A 19,873-nucleotide genomic window follows, 5' to 3' on the forward strand; every position below is an offset into this window, starting at 1 on the left:
TGTATACAAGTGAAGGATATCATAGGTTGTGACAAAGTTCATTTAATAACGGACCACTTTTCTGAGCTTCTGCTATGAAGTAGACTCCACCACTTACTTGGTGACTTTGAGTGTAAGTAGTTAACATCTCATAGCTTCATGAGAAGCCTAAAATGGGGGCGATAATTGTACCCACTTTACATGATGGTTGTGAGGAACTAGTGTACAGAAATCATGCATCTTTTATCTGAGACACAGAGCCAGAAGAGATGTTAGCCATTTTAATAATGATGGTGGCAATGATGAGGAACTTACTTTGCCCTGCACAGTTGCCGCAGTCTGTGGCTTTGGGGATGAGTGGAGCTCACAGTCCAGGGAAGGAGGGAGTGGGTAGTCATCATAGACTTTGTTCATAAATATGGGCTGTCAGTGTGCTTGGCAGATATGGGAAAAGGGGACTTGTGTTTGCATAGGGATGGAAGGGTCATCTGACAGTGGAATCTTGAAAGTTGACTATATTGTCAACTTTTGATGTCTGTGGCCTTAAATATTTAATCCAAGAAAATATTTACGTTTTGGCAAATTTTGGATTAAAACTGTCATAGTTGCCTTTGATTAATTATGGGCTCTCCTGGCATCTCAAATTTCGTATTTTTTTTGGCAGCTGTTATACTGGCACAGACTTTGCCTTTCAGACCAAAATGTTTTCCTTTCCCTTCTTCACCAGGGAGAAACTTCGAGAGTAAGCCAGAAAGAGAAACTTCCATAAGCTAGTACAGATACATAGCAATCTGAGAATGATGCTCATAGTCATGTATGTCTTTATAGGAAGACAGTGAGTAAAGGGTGTAGCTGAATTTTGGCTCTGGTTCTTAAGAATGTCAGTTCACTTCAATTGCTCAGTTGTGTCTGACTCTTTGCGACCCCATGGACTGTAGCATGCCGGGCCTCCCTATCCATCACCAACTCCTGGAGTTTACTCAAACTCATGTCCATTGAGTCGGTGATGCCATCCAACCATCTCATCCTCTGTCGTCCCCTTCTCCTCTTGCCTTCAGTCTTTCTCAGCATCAGGGTCTTTTCCAGTGAGTCAGTTCTTCGAATCAGGTGGCCGAAGTATTGGAATTTCAGCTTCAGCATCAGTCCTTCCAATGAATGTTCAGGATTTATTTCCTTTAGGATGGATTGGTTGGATCTCCTTGTAGTCCAAGGGACTCGTGCTTTAGTCAGGTCTAGTAATGCTAAAACATACTAACTCAAGTATGACAAGACAAGAACCAGTAATGGAGTGGTTATAGTGGTGGTTCTGTTGAAATTGAACTGAATTGTAATTTTTTGCCAATTTATGCATCTTAGAGCTTGGAAGAGAGGACTTTGTTTTTGATTTTGAGAGCAAAACCTTTCTCTTCATAAGTAAACTGTAAAATAGTTGATATTTAAGCTGGACTGCATCATAATTGTTAAACAGGATGTAAGCTATAAATCACATCCCAAAGTATCTAATGAAATTAACCTGTGGAATGGAATTGCTTAACTCAGTAGTTCTCAAAGCATGGTCCCCATCTTCACTTGGAAATTTAGTAGAAATGTGAATTCTTGGACCTACTGAGACCTACTGAATGAAAAACTTTGGGTGTTGCCTCAGTAGGCTGTGTTTCAATAGGACCTCCAAATGATTTTGAAATACTCTTAAATATGAGAAACACTGGCTTTCATTGTTCATCTGGATATATTTTTTGAAGTCTACGAAATAGTAATTTTGGTTTGTGGCACAATTGCAGTCAGGTTGTTCATCCTGGTAGTAATAGACCCACAGGTTCATGTGCTTCTTGTGGCTACTTCTGGGAAGTTACAAAAAGCCATGTCATCAGTTACTTGCTGATGTAAATCTTCCTATTTTGCTGTGGCAGTCAGGATTATTCAGATGTATATTAAAAGGACAGATCTTGCTCTTTTAAATGCTAATTTGTTTTGTCAGAAGGTTATTTTTATCAACTTTGATTTTCATAGTGGCTTTTGTGGTTTTTCCTTTAGAAATTGCCCTGTGAAGTAGAGATGACATAAATTGAAACCAACCAGTTGCGATGCAACTCAATGTATTAAATACAACAACTCAGGTTACCAAAAAAAAGAGGAAAAAAAAGATCTCTGCATTGTAATCAAGTTTGCTTTGCTGAGCCTTGAAAATAATTGGTGGTCTTTTATTTTCATTCGTGGTTGTTAAGCTCACATTTCTAAAGTCAGGCTGGTGGTTCAAATTCTGCATTCTCTGCTTAACCTGACACTGATAAAGTTAGTTAATCATGCTAAGCTACGCCGTCTTATCTGTGAAACGGGATAATAACTGAACACTTACTGTATAGAATTTTTGTGAGGACTAAATGAGATTATGCATGTAAAGCATTCAGTTCAGTTCAGTCGCTCAGTCGTGTCCGACTCTTTGTGACTCCATGAATCACAGCATGCCAGGCCTCCCTGTCCATCACCAGCTCCTGGAGTTCACTCATACTGCATTAGATCTTGATAAATGTTACCTGATACTATTACTGTTACTACCATTTCTGCTTCTGTGGTTGGCTGTAGTTAACCTAGAGATGCAAGTTAGGTCTCTTAATTTGTGGACCACATCGATCTGTCATCTCAACAGGAAGAAGGAAGATAAGGCTTCTCTCTCTCTCATGTTTTTAGTGGCTCTGATATTATCCTATATTACCTATGTACATTTTGTTGTTTTTTTTTCATTTATTGAGTCATACTTGAGTGCCTCCTGTTTGCTAGGTACTAGCAATGGCACCCCACTCCAGTACTCTTGCCTGGAAAATCCCACAGACGGAGGAGCCTGGTAGGCTGCAGTCCATAGGATCGCTAAGAGTCGGACATGACTGAGCAACTTCACTTTCACTTTTCACTTTCATGCATTGGAGAAGGAAATGGCGACCCACTCCAGTGTTCTTGCCTGGAGAATCCCAGGGACGGGGGAGCTGGTGGGCTGCGTCTGTGGGGTCGCACAGAGTCGGACACGACTGAAGCGACTTAGCAGCAGCAGCAGCAGCCAGCATGTCCCTCACCCCAGGACCGTTAAGGCAGGCAGAGTGTCTCATTTATTCTAATACGTATCTTAATTAGTGTGGTCTTTTGACTGCCATGACCATTATTTTACCCAAGGTAGCGCCACCTGCTTTGGAGTGAAACTTGGGCTCTTGAATCCAGACTAAGCTGCTGAACTAAGCAGTAATCTATCTGTGCAGTAAACTGTGTTTTTCCCTGGTCTTAGTTTTTATCATTAAATTGAGAATTGTTGTTTAATTGCTCAGTTGTGTCCGACTCTTTTGTGACCCCATAGATTGTAGCCCCTCAGACTCCTGTCCATGGGATTCTCCAGGCAAGAATACTGAAGTGGGTTGCCATTTCCTTCTCCAAAATTGAGAATAATACAATCTAAATTATAAGGAGGTTTGAAGATTACTAATGACAGTATTTAAAAACTACCTAGAATATTGTCAGATACTTAGTAGATTCTCAATAAAGACTAGATCTGCTTTTCTCTGTGGGCTGCCAAGATAAACTGGCAGTGGTGGGTTGAAGCAAATAGAGTTGTCAGTGTTTTTGTTTTGTTTGAGCTTTTATTGGAAATCAGGACATTCCCCCTTTAACAAATTGTTTTTTTTTCTTTTTTGATAAAGCTTGTTATTTTGCATTATGTATAGCATAATGAAAACATAGTGACTGTCCTTTTAAGACTTACAAGAGTTCGTTTTCTTATTAATAAGGTTAATTAACTCCCACCTTTTTGTGGGCAAGAAGTTATAAACTTTCATCAGTCATCCTCGTTCACATCTTAGATTCCTGCCAAACTCATTATAATTTAAACTGCAAATCTTGAAAGAGCACAGACTGTTTTAGGATATGGGAAAGCTAAAATACAGATGTATTTTGTTGTTGGGAAAGGAACCTTAGAGGTTTAATTAGACTCTTTCCTATTTCAGATCAGGAATGAGGTCTAGAGGATGAAAGTGCTCAAGCTCACATGACATGTCACACTTCCTAATGTCTAATGCTCCGCGGATTTAGGCTGATGTTCATATTTTGGTCACCATCTCAAGTTAAATTAAGAAGAGCTATTACTTAACAGAATTTCTATTTTATAGTTAGTTTACTTTCTGGGAAATGAATTCTAGAAAATAAATAAATGATTATGATGTTTGGGTTAATTAGTAAGCCAAAAAGGCAAAATCAAAGGATGAAACATAGAAATCAGAACACTCTTGATTTGACACCCTGGTTTTTGGGCAGAAAAACCAGCATTGTTTGTCTGCTCTTATTTCTTGGGTTTATTTGTGTCTGTCCCCTTCCATCTACTTCTTAATGGCACAGATGTTTACACTTTAGTCCTTTTGGTAAAATTGGGTATTTAAAATAGAAAAAAATCAGTGAGAGAGTAATCAAAAATGATAAACTTTGGACCCTGCCTGAGAACAGAACATTTGCTTGGCAAAATATGTGGCTTGAATTACTATAGCATCATAAGAAACAAAGTGTTATATAAATGTAAAGTAGTTGTAATAATTATAATTTCAAATAAGATTGAATTGTGGGGAGAAGTACGTGTTAGACATATTAGGCAAGAATACTGGAATGGGTTGCCATTTTCTTCTCCAGGGGATCTTTACCACCCAGGGAATCAAACCCAGGCCTCCTGCATTGCAGGTAGATTGTTTACCCACTGACCTACAAAGAGAGCGAACATATTAGACCAGGGTTGGCAAAAATGTGGTACTTGTGCCAGTGGGACTTGTATCTTGCATTTACACATACGTGTCTTTTGAGACACTGTTTTCTTCTAAATCCATTCAGAGCCTGAAAATTCTTCTTAACACATTGCATCTGAGAGTCAGAGTTTGTATATTGGTGTTTATTTATCAGATTTATATTGTGACAAATGAAAACTAGTAAAAGTATAAAAAGGATAGAGAGGTTTTTGTTTTTTAATTCCACCAAGCACTACTGAAAATTTAGATATTCATTTAGGGTTTTAGTTTTAATGTACTCTACCAATCATAAGTCAGTGGTGGTTAGTTTAGCAAAAACCTTTATGTTTTAGACAATAGTCTGGAGAGTCCTGGGGCAAGGCGGTATGAAGTGGCTTTGCTGAATTCCACTACATTTGGAAACCTCTAGGTGAAAAGGATGCTTCTTTACTTACCAGAAGCAGCTGTCATAAAACAAACCAAACAAAAACACTGATTTTTTTTTTTACCAACTCATTCTCTTGGGTGCTTTTGTCATTCCGTGACTGGCAAAACGCAAGTCCTGAAAATTCACAGGCTGCTCACTACTGTAGTTGCATTAAAAAAACAGGCTGAGGTCTCCTCTTACATCTCCCCCATAGCCATCACAGTTTCATTTTGCTTACCTACCCCCCACCCCGCCCAGCTCTGAAAGGGGATTTAAAAAACAAACCTCAAGATAAGGAAATAGGAGAGAAAAAATGCTTTCAACACTTAATAAAAATTACTCAAAGAAACGCCTTCATTCATCAATTGAGGAAACGTGTGTGCTTCCTAAGCTGCCAGACCCTGTGTGAGGTACAGTGATACAGATACGTGGAACAAGGCTTTTCAGCCTGTTTCACATCATGGCATACATAGAAAATGAAAATACAGAAGCAGAAATCATCTGCCAGGGAGTTCCTGCCACACCAGGCCCTATGGACAGTCCTGTGTGTTGAGGAGATGAACATCTCAACATACCATCACCCTTTGGGAATTGTACACATGGGGAACATTTGATGTAAGACATACTTCCTACCCTTGGGAAACCCACAGTCAGAGGACATAGGCAAGTGAAGACTCTGAGCATTAGTGTCTCCAAGACTGGCTTTGTTGTGGAAATAGAGATAGTGGCTGGCCTGATTTTGAGTGTGGATTTTAGATTGTTGAAGGGAGGACAGATCCAGTGACTGCAGAATGAGATAGTGGAATTTGTTCTTAACTTCTTTCTCCAGTTATGCCTCAAATCCACTTGACTTCCAAAAGAATACGCATTAAAGTTTTGATTTAATTCAGTGCTTGAGATGAGGAAGGATAAAAACAGAAGAGTTTCTCCTTTTTGTGAACATTTACTCTTAGAAATTCTCATTCTGGCCACCTGTCCTCTTGCCTCTCTCTATTGACCATATTGAGAAGATGAGGACAATGAGGAAAGAATCAGGAGGAAAAGTGGGAAAGATATTCTGGAGGAGCCATACTAGTTTAGAGCAGAAGAACATGTTAAGACATCTACTCCCCTTCCCATCTTTATCCCATGCCGTCCTAGGGGAAAAAACCTGTAACATTCTCTACTTTAAATATAGATGATATCCCAATATAACTACCCTTGGACCCTTCAGGTTGTGGAACTTAAAAAAAAAAGTTTGTGTTCCACCCATAAGAGTGAACATTTTTGGATATCTGTTTGGTGGGTGGGGTCAGAAGGAGTGGTCCCTGTTTCAGGGAAGAAGAGTAAGAGTGCAGCTGCCGTCTGTGGGGTCGCACAGAGTCAGACATGACTGAAGCGACTTAGCAGCAGGGTGAGTAGTCTTAGGGAAGGACAGAGGAGAAATGTCAGAATGATCGAAAGATGGAGGACATACTCTATCAAACATAAAGTTCTGAGTTAGCTGAAATGTGGAAAATGAGAGCCCAGCAAGTCTGAAAGAAAAGGGGCGGGGGGTGGAGAAAATTAGGCAAATTCTTTTAAAAAGCCAAAGCTTTGAATTAAAAAGTAATGAGAGAAAAATATCATTGAAGAGAGAGTTCTGAAATCACGCTTCTGAAATTCCTTTGGAAGCCCCCTTTTCTTTCTTTCTTTATTTTTTTTTGGTTTCTTCACTTTTATTTAGGTAACGTAATTTAATGCATACATTAAACTGTTAAAAAAAAATCAGTAAATGGAATCACACCAAGGAAAATCTGCATACTATTTCCACTAGAAAAATTTTATCTATATAAAATTTGGTCCCGTTTCTTCTCCTTTATCTCTGCCATTCAAATTTAAATGCTTTAATTTTATTCAAGCAAAAATCACATATCTGACATAATAAAATACTTCACGTCATTAAATTAATAGGGTTTAGTTGAATTAGGTGTGCTCATCTTTCCTATGTTATTTCTCTACTTTTATTCTTCTGAGTTAACTCAGTAAGGCATGTCTGTTTTCCCACATCCAGCAATACAAGTGTTATAGAAGTATAATTTGTAACATTAGTAACTAGATTCATCATTAATCTTCATGTTGTTTCCCTTATTATATGGTATTTCCATATTTCTAGATATTTCAATCTTACACTTTCCAACAAGGATTAAGCCATTAGTTTAAAAATACTATTAAATTTCCAGACTAAATAACACTTGGCCCACTTAGAGCGATGCTGTCGTGAGAGGTCCTTGCACAGCTATTGCTTCGGTCTCAACACAGCCTCCTTTGGGCAAAGCAGCAACCTGGTAAGCAGCTCTTGCAGGAAAACTACTCTGAAAATATAGTTTGTAGACATCGTTGACAGTACTGAAGTCATTTATGTCAGCCAGCAAAACAGTTGCTTTTACCACATTCGTGAAGTCATAGCCTGCTGCTTTCAGAATTTCACCTATGTTTGTAAGAGCCTGTTTAGCCTCTTCTGCCACCCTCCTGGCACAAGCTGTCCACTTGCAGGGTCCATGCCTAGCTGTGCTGAAATGTAAATGGTCCTGTCGACTAACACAGCCTGACTGTAGGGACCAGTGGCCGCGGGGGCTTTCGTGGTGCTGATTATCTTTCTGACCAAAGACAACATGGTTAACCCTTCCCCCTTGCTGCCCCTTGGAAACAACTACACAGAACTCGGTTCTCGCTCGCTCTTCACCTCCCCCTTTTCTTTAATAACCTTGCTGTGGTCTTTGTAAGTATATATTTATTCTCAAGGTGGGTCAGAAACAGGTATTACACTGCTTTCCCTTTAGTATTTAATTTGAAAATGTTTTCATTTCCTTTTCACTGTCGAGCTAAACTTTGGTTTTAATGATGTCTAATACCCTGAAGAATGCCGCAGCATCAGCATGGTTGTGTATTTTCAGATTCCTCACCCATTCATGAAGTCCATTTTGTTAAGCCAGGGTTGAGACCAGCAGTGTTCTCCATATCCTGTCTTCCTTTTATTCTAATGGCAGAAAAATCAAGACTACTTTGCTACTTAGTGGTCTTGTAGACATTTGATGACTATTTTCAGATCTTGGCTTATAAGTAAATATAGCTATTCTGAATAGAACATGTAGATGTCACCTTAACAGAATACTGCTGAAACAAGTTTGGGAAGCTTTGCCACATTACTGAAATCTTAAGTGACAGAAAAAGATTATGAATTCTGTTTTTATATATGTTTAATATTCTTAACCATATGGAAATTAGTTTTTGCTTTGTTTTTGAAAGTAATGCTTTTATTGAAAATTATTATTGGAAATCAAGTCAGTCTTTGCTGAGCCCTGGGTACTTGTGATTTTGATATTTTGCAAGTGTTAAAAATAAAATGTAGTAATAATGTGCCTTACATGGAGAGGGAAGAAAATTCCTGCTTTTTGATCTGTGTCTCATCAGATGCAGCTTATTATTTTCTTTTATAATTATATGCTATTTTAAAAGTGGTTTGTGGCTGTTTGTGTTTACAGGATCGCCCCAGGACTTTTGACATGCACTCATTGGAGAGTTCACTCATTGACATAATGAGAGCTGAAAATGATTCAATTAAAGGTAATTTTCCAAATATAACTGTTTGATTTTAGTAAATAGTGTAAAATGTGTATTATTATCTGAGTAACTTGATGAGCAATATGGCGAATATTATAGGTTCACATTTTGTATCCAGTTCCATCTATTTTATACATGTATCTCATTTTGTTCAAAAATCAAACTTACTTGATAGACATCCACTGTAAGCCCTTTACAGTACCAATTAAGGGAACTACAAGAGTACTGATTGCTAAGGGAGGGCAGTTAACTGGAAAGATGGGAACCATACTTCTCATTTTTTTTTAATCTTTCAGGCAGAACCTGCTTAGTATTGCTCACCTGTATGTCTGCTCACCAATGACAATAACCATACACTAGGAAGAGTTCAAATGTTGATAGAGCTTTCGGCCTAGTTTCACATTTTTTTTTTTAATTGCCAACAGTTTCAAAGTTAAAACGAAGCTTTGTAGTTCTTGAAATCCTTTTTATATATTATGTTGAAAAAGTCATGCTATTCCCACTTGGATTCTGGTATAAATTCTTATACTGAATAAGATATTGCAGTTTGACTAGGCCTCAATTTCTTCATTTTTAATAAAGTACTTAGAACCACTCTTATAATAAGGGACTTAATAATGGGGAACTTGAAAAACACAGATGCCTGGGCCCCATTCCAGGTGTGGGGTGAAGCTTATGATTTTTTTTAATATCTCAGGTGATGTTCATGTGTAGCCAGAGATGAGAATGACCAGATTAGGTGTTCTTTAAGGGCCATTCTATCTCTGATGTTATGAAAACTACCCCACAAAATAATATTTTTCTGCAAAAAATCTCATTTTACTATACTGCAGAGTTTTCCTGTTTGTTTTTAAAAACATTTGGGTTGTTTGGTATATTTGGTCCTGTCACTTAAGTTGTTCATTCATTCACTGTTTATGAGCCTGCTTTTTGCCAAGACAGCTTTGTACTGGGATCGAAGGTGGCAAGGAGCCTGTGTGACTTTAAGTGGTAACTATCTTGGCCTAGTTTTCTTTGTGTTTGGTTTACCATATTACTGATGCAGTAAAACTGTTTTTCAGCAGACCTATAACAGAACATTTTTTAATGAGGATTTTTTTTAAGTCTGGAAAGATGAAAACTAATACGTGAAAAAATATGTATCTCTCTGATGAACAAATTTTGAAATAGGATTATTTTGAATGTCTTTACTGAATTCCTCATGGACTTCTGATGGCTTCTAATGGGGTTGTATACTTTGTTTCTGAGGAAAGATGGTCTTTCAGAATTGGCTTTTTATTTTGTCACTTCTTAGCACTCTGACTTTGGCTAGTCTTTCAGCCTCTTTGACCCTTTGTTTTCCCAACAGAAAAATGAGGCACCAGAAAAACTGCACACTTTGAAGTAGCTAAAGGAGAAATAGGAATATAGTTTGTGGATTGTACAGTCTCACTTTTCCTGGTTTTGTAGTATAGTTACATAAGACGTTCCCAATTGGGGACACTGAATAAAGGGTTCACAGAATCTCTCTGTACTACTGTTTGTAACTTGCTGTGAATCTGTGGTTGTTTCCTTAATTGATTTATATTGATTTAATCAGCAACTTCTTTTAAGAGCCTCTTCTCTTATGTAGTAGATACTAGGGATAATAATTAGAACTCATTTTCATGATAAGTGCCTGTGTCTTTTATCAGAGAAAACCGTTTACAAATGGCAGCAGTCATAAACCCTTTATTATGTCATGCTTCTAAGAAGTAGGGCTTCCCTTGTGGCTCACCTGGTAAAGAATACACCTGTAATGTGGGAGACCTGAGTTTCATCCCTGGGCTGGGAAGATCCCCTAGAGAAGAGAAAGGCTCCAGTATTCCTTTCAGAATACCCACTCCGGTGTTCTGGCCTGGAAAATTCCATGGACTGTATAGTCCATGGGGTCGCAAAGAGTCAGACACGACTGAGTGACCTTCACTTCACTTCTAAGAAGTAAGCCTCTAGTATTTTTATAAGAGTTTGTACACATTTTTCCAATAGGATTAACAACATTTGCTTGGTTTATCAGATATAGTCAGGACAACTCAGATTTATTTTTTCTTTTCTAGTTCACTAAGTGGCTTATTGTATAAACTTCTGCCTTTATTGTATGAAAAGAAAGTGTTAGTCGCTCAGTCATGTCTGACTCTCTGCCACCTACCTCATGGACTGCAGCCCACCAGGCTTCTCTGTCCATGTGATTCTCCAGGCAAGAATACTGGAGTGGTTAGCCATTCCCTTCTGAGGAGATCTTCCTGATCCAGGGATTGAACATGGGTCTTCTCCACTGCAGGCAGGTAATCTTTACTATCTGAGTCACCATATTCCCTTTTTAATTTCTTCTTACCAATATTTACCTAAATAATTACCTAGACTAATTTTCTAGAGATAATTAAAAGATAAGTCTGGTGACAGAATTAAACCTGATTGACCTAATATGGGAACACAAAGATTTTGTAAAATTGTGATTTATAAGAGGAAATATGCCAGAATGAAAGACCATGGGTTTTCAAGTCAGATGGACTGGGATTTAAATTGCCATTCTGCCACTAATTTGTGGTATGATATGATGTGTCTATAAAATCCAGCATACTGCCCAGTTCATTGAGAAAACACTCAATACATGGTATCGATTTTTATTGCTAAACATCTATTTGTCTGTTTTCATGCTTATCAAATGAGAAAACCAGTTTCAATATAAGGTGCCAAGGTGACTTAAGCATATTAAATGAATTTGTGTATTTTTTCCTTTTAAGAGCAGTAAGTACTTCATAGATGAGTTCATGGTCCTAAAATGTCAGACAGTAGTTATGCTTTTTTTTTTTTTTAAACCAAGATGATGAACTTTGTACCATTGTAGTCCATTGTAATGCAGTTTTGCTCATGGGAATACTTTATTTCTTGTCAGACTCTCCTCTCTCCTTTTAAAGTAATAATGCCTATCCATTTTGAATAAGTGGCCTCTTCATGTGCTCTGCTTCCTTAGAAATAGAGTAAACAGAAAATAGGCATTATTTCTGTGAGATTAGTATAGAACAATATGGCTTTCAGAAAAGTGGTATAAAGATGCAATTAAAAGAATTAATTTGAAAATTATTTTTAAAAAACTATCATGTGGAGGCAGATTTTATATTTGGGTTCATTTTATTTTAAAATGATTTTATAAAATGTATGTTGAATGACTTCATTTATTTTTATTTTCATTTGCAATCCCACATAGAAATGTGGTTTGTGTGTATATGTTTAAATAATAGAGCCTAAATTGATACAAGATCTGTCAACTGAATGAATTTGTAAGGCTGTATTATTTATTTACATAAAAATTAAATTTGCTTATTTTTGGGGGGGAAAAGAAACTCCCTTAATAAAGTGGGTTCAAAATTTTATTTTTGCCATCAACAGACAAGATGTTAATATGTCTATGTCTCAAAACTTTCAACTTTCAAATATAATTTTTCAGTTTTTTATGAATATGCTGTTGATTCCAGTTGGCTTGTTTAGCAGCCTTTAAAAAGATAAAAGAAATGTGCAAATGGAATAGCTAGCTTTCATTTCATAATTTACATTGTTTTTTTTAAATTTTATGGTTTATTTAAAAATAGTTTTTCTAAGAATTTTAAGGCTTCTTATCATCTTCTCCATGTACAGAGGTTTACCTCTTTGAGAGGAAAAGGTCCTCCCTCTGCCTTATCTCTAGGTCCTTTCACTGATCAGCTGGCATGTCTATATGTTATTTTTACCCATGAAATTATGTATTGCCTTCTCCATAACTAACACCAGTGACAATCTGTAACAGTTCTTCCCTGGAGACCGATTTCATTTTCCTCGTTGTACACCCAGTCTCATAAGCTAAGAGCCTGTGCTGTACACCAATTTTTGAGTTATCTCCGAGATGGCAGCTTGTGCATTGCTACAATAATTATTAGGCTTATCAAGTAATTCCTTCACTTGAACAGGAAAATCTTTTACCGTTGTAGATGCTGAGATGTTTCCTTGGGAAATATTGTATCTTAGTGCTATTTGTGTTTTCTCTTGCCTGTGAAATTGGTACTTACTGTTTAGAAATGGAGCAGCATGAAATAGATTAAAATCACGTGCCAGTGCATCTGCTTTCAGTCTCTCAAGCATAGCTTGGACACAGTGAAATAAAGATTCATGAAGTGGTATTATTTTCAGTATACGTAGAAGAGTCCTCTAAAAATTAAGGGGCCTTTTTTTTTTTTTTCTTTTCTGTATATGAATGGAATAAAGGAATATATGCATAAACCAGTTTATGGAATGGAATCAGAGGGAGACAGCACTGGAATAAAGAGACAAATTATCAGAAATAAAATTACCAGATATCACACAGTTGAACAATCCATAGTTTCATATTAGTGGTTGAGTGTTTTAAATCCTATATATTAAAACAACTTAATATCCAATTTGCTTCATTTCATTGGAAAGCCTAATGAAACAGCAAAATTATTGAGTGAACAAAGGCAATCTGTAAATTGTCAAAACATTATATAGTTGTTCTTCAGATATTAATTAAGTTATAATCAGAATACTGTTTTAATTTTCCTCAATATATTATGAAATTAGAGTCTTTTACTCTTCATGTTGTTATAGAATGCATCTTGCTTCCAGGTTTTGGAAGGGGGAGCTCAGTGTTATCTAAACCAGTCTCTCTGAGTTTCAGGCATTTTAAAATACTTAATTTGCATGTGGGCAATGATGATCGAATTCAGAAATGCAAGTTGTTTAAAGTGCCAGTCTTTTACATATTCCCATGGTGCCCAAGAAACCTATTGCGTATGTTGAGTAAGTGTGGGAGTGTGTTGTACAGTTAAACCTTCGTGCCTTACGTGCTTCATGTTTTCATTTAATAAGAACTTATTTGAAGAGCTGGACCTATCCCCCAAATGCTATGTATTTAATTCCTGACTGCTTAAGGTATTGTGACCTTGCATTTTAAAATAACTTTTGGGAATTTTTTTCTTTATCTGCACATTAAATTAGAGGGCTCTTCCCCAACTATTTTTCATATGTGTGAATTTGTTTGAAACAAATGCTTAAACGAGTGCGCAAGTGATGATTCCATCTGTGCCTCTTTTCTTTGTTGCTAAGAAAAGCCATTTATAATAATCTCTCTAGGAGAAAATCATGAAAATCAGTTGAAAGTTTAGTACACAAAGCCAGTTTTGCTAATTTTGAGTAAGATTTTCTGTGTCACTGTGAGAGAGAGAGTGACTGTTGGAATAATTACTTAAATTCTGTATCTCTACAACAGTGGAAGGAGTAACGTTAGTCTACTTTAAAAAGATATCATAAATAATAACCAGAAAACCTTAAATTTTCCTTGGATCAGCAGTTCTTTTCATATTCCTATACGTAAAATTGCAGTCACGTAGTTCTGTATTTTCAAGAACAGGTGTTATATACTGATACAGATGTTTTGAACAGATATTGTATATGACTTTATGTACACTGAGAAAGCTCTAGAACCTTTCATCAGAGTTTCTGAAAATAGGACTAAATTTTATATTCAGTTATAAATGTGAGTTTCAGAGTACATAGTTTTAAATATGAAAGGGACTTTTACAAAGTAATTTCTATTGCTATACTATTAAAATGATTTATTTGAAATAGTGGTGTAGGGATATAATTTCTTATAGTATTTCATCTTTTTCTGTTTAAATCAGTGGCAATTTGTGGAAAGACAGCTATGTACTACTATGCAACCCAATCCCCAGTCACATTTTTAAAGGATTAGGTGGACATTTTTCTTCAAGGGATATTTAATGGTCCTTGATACAAAGTACCATAGAGAAGACACGGATAATGCAAAGCAACTAAATTATGTTTGGATTCATAGTCAAATTTCTCTTTCCTAGCAAATTACCACTGTGTGGTATCAAATGTCTTCTGGTGAATTGGAGCATCTTTAAATACTACAAGCCTTGAAGACTCAAGAGTCTTCCAGGCAGCTGCCCTGCAAACCTGGCTGGTTCTTTCTTGCTCTGTTTGGATGATACCAAATGATTCAAAGCAGCGTAGCAGGGGAGTGAGTAGTGGAGGGCTCTAGGGAGGAGAAAATTCCTTACTCTTAGAAGCCTCATGAGTAATGGAGTAAGGCACACAGCAGAGAGTGCAGTTTATAAACTTGGTTATAATGAACTTTGCGTGTGGCTGTTGAGAAGTGAAGTGATTTCCTTTCCTTCCACACCCTCCCGTTCCTGACTGCTGAAATGGAACATCCTAAACAGTCTTTTTCTTTTGCTTAGTTGTGCTGAAGGATGGGACCTGGGCTTCTGCGTTGAGGTAACTTCCTTTGTGAGGAAGGAGGGGACTAGAGTGGTGGACCATGATTGTCTGTCTGTCGCTGGTGCAGGCTGAGTTCTGACTTCAGACCCACTCCTTTCTGGTTCACTGTTGCTCAGGATTCTTTTGATTCCTCATAGCACTGTGTAGGCAGAGTTTACAAAGGTGTGGGTTTCAAACTGTGTGACTGTACTTTTCCAGGTTGGAGGATTGCTGTTGTTTCAGGTTTGTTTTGTTTTAAAATTTTCAAGGGAAGGAGGGGAAAGGGAAATGCCTGGGAGAACAGAATGGGATGTCTGTGAACACTGATGTGATGGTAGCCTGAGACTGAAGTCTTCCTTATTCTAAGCTCTGAACTGAAACCAACCTGGTTCATACTAAATGCCCCTTGTTCCTTGGCCAGATTCTCATCTGCTGGACTTTTTATATAACATGTGCTGGTAAATACAAAGTAGTGATCCTTTGCCCTCCACGTGTTGGTGATGAAATATTGACCCTTGTTCTTATTTGTTCTGAAAATCATATAAGTAGTTGTCACAAAAGGGGAATTTGTCTTATGTCATCCATGATCGGTCCATAATTACTCAAGCAGTCTCCATATCTTAATCCTGAATACTGAACACAAAGAATCTTATTTGAGTCCAGGAAAATTGAGTAGGCATCTTAAAACATTATTGTAACTCTGTTTTTACCTGGATGAGAAGTGAGGGTAAAGGGGACCAGAGGGGAAAGTGACAGTAAACTTTTTATGTTATTTAAAAGGTTAAAAAGCCTAACTGTTTCTAAAGATGCTTTTAACTCATACAGCTTTTTCTTTTCTTTGCAGCTGTATTAAGGCTCACATATTTTATGACTGTTGTGATTTACTTTTGTTAGACTCACATTCAGGGCAGGGATTGGTAAAGAAATAAACATCGGTAGTATTTATTGGTAAAGAAATTGGTAAATTTCTTGATAAGTTGGTAAAGAAATAAATATATGTGACAATTTACAGTTAGAAATACCATATCAAAACCCAAGCAGCAATCAGGTAGCAAATTTATGAGTGCTTTTCTAAAATCTTGTACATTTTCACATTAAGTATTTTGTAAGTAAGTGCTCAGTCGTGTCTGACTCTTTGCGACCCCATGGACTGTAGCCTACCAGGCTCCTCCGTCTATGTACAACGTAATAAATATAGATATTACAATATGGACAGATAATAATATTATTTTCCATTCAGAAGTGAAATCTGAATAACATTTAAGTAGTAAGGTTTTCAGACTTTGTCAGCAGGTTGTCATTGTCAAAATATTAGGGATCTCCCTACAGTATAAAAAGTAGAAGGAGGTCCAGAACATTTATAGAGATCCATTTTGTTCATGCACCATGTCTAAATTAACAATAGTATATTGTACCTTTTGATAGTATCACTTATTATTTTTCTATTTTTTCCTTCTATATGGTAAAATTCTATAGAGAGGTGACTTGCTATTTCATTTCCTGATAGCTACTAGAACAGCCCTATGCTATAAATCTGCATAATGAAAGCCCTTTTGATTATGGAGTAATACAATGGTGAGTTGTCTGTGAAGGTTTAAGACTTTCCTTAATGCTGTTATATAATCCTAGAATATGTTATTTGCTGACATTGAGGGAGGGGAGGCCATGCCACTTGAATCATAGCTCTCATAAAAATATCCGAGATTCTCTTTGCATTCAATTTAACAACAGGAAGCAGAACAGTTGCACAACTGTGCCACGTTGGAATTTCTTCCTGACACGTATGGAATCTCAACCTAAATATTGTAGGCAGTTGATTCATTTATCAGTTGTGTATACCTGATTTGTGAATTTCTTTATTTGCTGATCCTTATTGTTTCCCCTCATGTTGCCACTCTCCTCACTACCAAATTTAAAAGAAGGAAAAGAGAAAAGCGTTGATGAACTTGTTGCTGTTCTGCAGTAAAAATTTGCAAAAGGAGTAACTTTAAACTAGTTTTAAACTAGTTCAGTTACGTTCAGTCGCTCAGTAGTGTCCGGCTCTGCAACCCCACAGACTGCAGCACGCCAGGCCTCCCTGTCCATCACTGATTCCCGGAGTTTATTCAAACTCATGTCCATTGAGTCGGTGATGCCATCCCACCATCTCATCCTCTGTTGTCCCCTGCTCCTCCTGCTTTCAACCTTTCCCAGCTTCAGGATCTTTTCAAATGAGTCAGTTCTTCACATCAGGTGGCCAAAATATTGGAGTTTCAGCTTCAGCATCTGTCCTTCCAATGAATATTCAGGACTGATCTCCTTTAGGATGGACTGGTTGGATCTCCTTGCAGTCCAAGTGACTCTCAAGAGTCTTCTCCAACACCACAGTTCAAAAGCATCAATTCTTTGGCGCTCAGCTTTCTTTATGGTCCAACTCTCACATTCATACATGACTATTGGAAAAACCATAGCCTTGAGACAGACCTTTGTTGGCAAAGTAATGTCTCTGTTTTCTAATATGCTGTCTAGGTTGGTCATAGCTTTTCTTCCAAGGAGCAAGCATCTTTTAATTTCATGGCCTCAGTCACCATCTGCAGTGATTTTGGAGCCACACTAAAAATAGTCTGTCACTGTTTCCACTGTTTCCCCATTTATTTGCCATGAAGTGATGAGACCAGATGCCATGATCTTAGTTTTCTGAATGTTGAGTTTTAAGCCAACTTTTTCACTCTCCTCTTTCACTTTCCTCTTTCACTTTTAAACTAGTTACTACTTTTCAAGTCAGGTATGGAGATGGCCTGGCTGCCTCTGGGCTTCATTATTTTGTCTGATTTGTCTGACAGACTTAGTCTGAGCTCAGTCCCACATCAGTGCACTCCGTTCTAAAAGCAGGGCTCTTTTTTATTCTGCTTATTACCTGGTAACCATTAAATTAAGAACATTAGTGAAACTCTGAACGGAAAGTAGTTCCATAATCTCTTTGGTATCCGGTTGAGCTGATGCCAGTTGCTGTACTTTGGGAAAGAGAAGGAGGAATCAACCAATTAGAGGAACCTTTTTTAATTCTTGAGAACCAGCACTGAAGCGCAGATCTTCTGAAGAGCAGCCATGATTAATTACTCTTAATTTGTATAAAGAATCTAAAAAAAAGTCTTAACTTCCACTGGCTATAATATGCCAAATAATAAATGTCTGTCATGGTTAATTAAATGGAGATACTTCAATTGGCCACTTGATGTCTTTATTGTAAAAGATCAGAAGTTGTTAGCTTATAATAGACTTTCCCAAAGTGTAAGAAATAAAGAGAAGCATTGAGGAGTGTATTAAGACCTGGTTTTGCCATTAGCAGTTACATGGCTTAAGTTGGTCACTTCTCTCTAGATCTTGGTGTCTTCATTTAAAAGAGGAAGTGCAGGGATTGAACTTAGTAAACTTTAAGTTACTATCAGCAATTCCACACAGTCTCTGGCATGGTATTCCTAAATGTCAAGGTTGAAGGTTTAATGACTGAAAGTAGCATATGGGTTTCATGTGAGCATTTAATATTGAGTAGCTTGTAAGAAGGCAATGGCACCCCACTCCAGTACTCTTGGCTGGAAAATCCCATGGGCAGAGGAGCCTGGTAGGCTGCCGTCCATGGGGTCGCTAAGAGTCGGACACGACTGAGCGACTTCACTTTCACTTTTCACTTTCATGCATTGGAGAAGGAAATGGTAACCCACTCCAGTGTTCTTGCCTGGAGAATCCCAGGGACGGGGGAGCCTTGTGGGCTCCCGTCTATGGGGTTGCACAGAGTCGGACATGCAGCATCAGCAGCAGCAGCAGCTTGTAAGAAAGGATATAACCAGAAATCAGTCAGATCTGCTCAGTTGAGTCGAGGCTTTGTTTCTAGAGTGCATTTTTTCTTTTTGAGATAGGCCTAAAAATGCTATGTCTCGGAAGCAATTGTTTAAACTTGGCTTTATGTAATGTTTCTGTTCTTAATTTGTGGATCATGGGCCTCTTCAGACATGGTAATTATTTGATGGGATCCAGCATTGGAGAAGGAAATGGCAACCCGCTCGAGTCTTCTTGCCTGGAGAATCCCAGGGATTGGGGAGCCTGGTGGGCTGCCGTCTATGGGGTCACACAGAGTCGGACACGACTGAAGTGACTTAGCAGCAGCAGCAGCAGCAGCAGCAGGAACCTATTAGGACCAAACATTCCAGTTAGATGATAGATTTGTCATGTGTGTGTTGCATGATTATCTTTTAAAGCATGCAGATGCTGATGTAACACAATGAAAATACATTTAAAGGTGTTGCTGAATTCATAGTAGCCTTTTATTATTAAAGGGTTTTCTTGTAGTTGTTTTACTTGTAATATCCACTGGAGTGGGGCTTGAGGGCTTCAGTTATGGTGGGGAGCCTCTACGAAATATTTTGATTAGCGTAGGTCTTAATAATTATGAAATGTTATGAAACACTGCTGTGGAGAACTTCTCTAATTGTTCAGCTTTAAACTCCTGCCATTAGAATGTTCCCCATTACCAAAAAGAACATAACTAAAAAAGGAATTCCATAGAGGAAAATGGTGAGGATGAGGACAAAGGGGGAGTGAGGAGTCACTTGCCTTATCCTAGCTTATCATCTCCACCAAGTATTAATAGCATTTTGGAATGTTGACTCTGGGGGCATCTGTAGCCATCTTTTTGCTTTTTGAAGCATAGCTGGGGGTGTGGACTGTTCAGATTACAACTGGCACAGTGCCAGGGTCACGGGGAGCCCTGTCACAATAGGGGTGCCCCCTGGTGTGGGGTAACACAGCAGCTCTTGTAGGAGGGGGAGATGGCCTTCTTCAAGCCACGTAGTACTTTACGTTTTAGCTT

General features: G+C 37.8%; 1 protein-coding gene and 1 pseudogene across 3 annotated transcripts in view; one reads left to right on the forward strand and one right to left on the reverse strand.

Annotated features, from left to right (window-relative positions):
* Positions 1-19,873, forward strand: part of CPEB4 (cytoplasmic polyadenylation element binding protein 4) — a 72,477-nt gene that overhangs the window by 14,732 nt on the left and 37,872 nt on the right. For all 3 annotated transcript variants that reach the window (XM_003587502.4, XM_005221433.3, XM_005221434.4), the window contains exon 2: positions 8,658-8,739. In XM_003587502.4, the coding sequence (XP_003587550.1) occupies positions 8,658-8,739 (82 nt within the window). The remainder of the gene's footprint in view (positions 1-8,657; positions 8,740-19,873) is intronic.
* Positions 7,049-7,862, reverse strand: LOC613880 (ribonuclease UK114 pseudogene; annotated as a pseudogene).

The sequence above is a fragment of the Bos taurus genome, chromosome 20 (genome assembly GCF_002263795.3).
Source record: "Bos taurus isolate L1 Dominette 01449 registration number 42190680 breed Hereford chromosome 20, ARS-UCD2.0, whole genome shotgun sequence".
Classification (NCBI taxonomy): Eukaryota; Metazoa; Chordata; class Mammalia; order Artiodactyla; family Bovidae; genus Bos; species Bos taurus.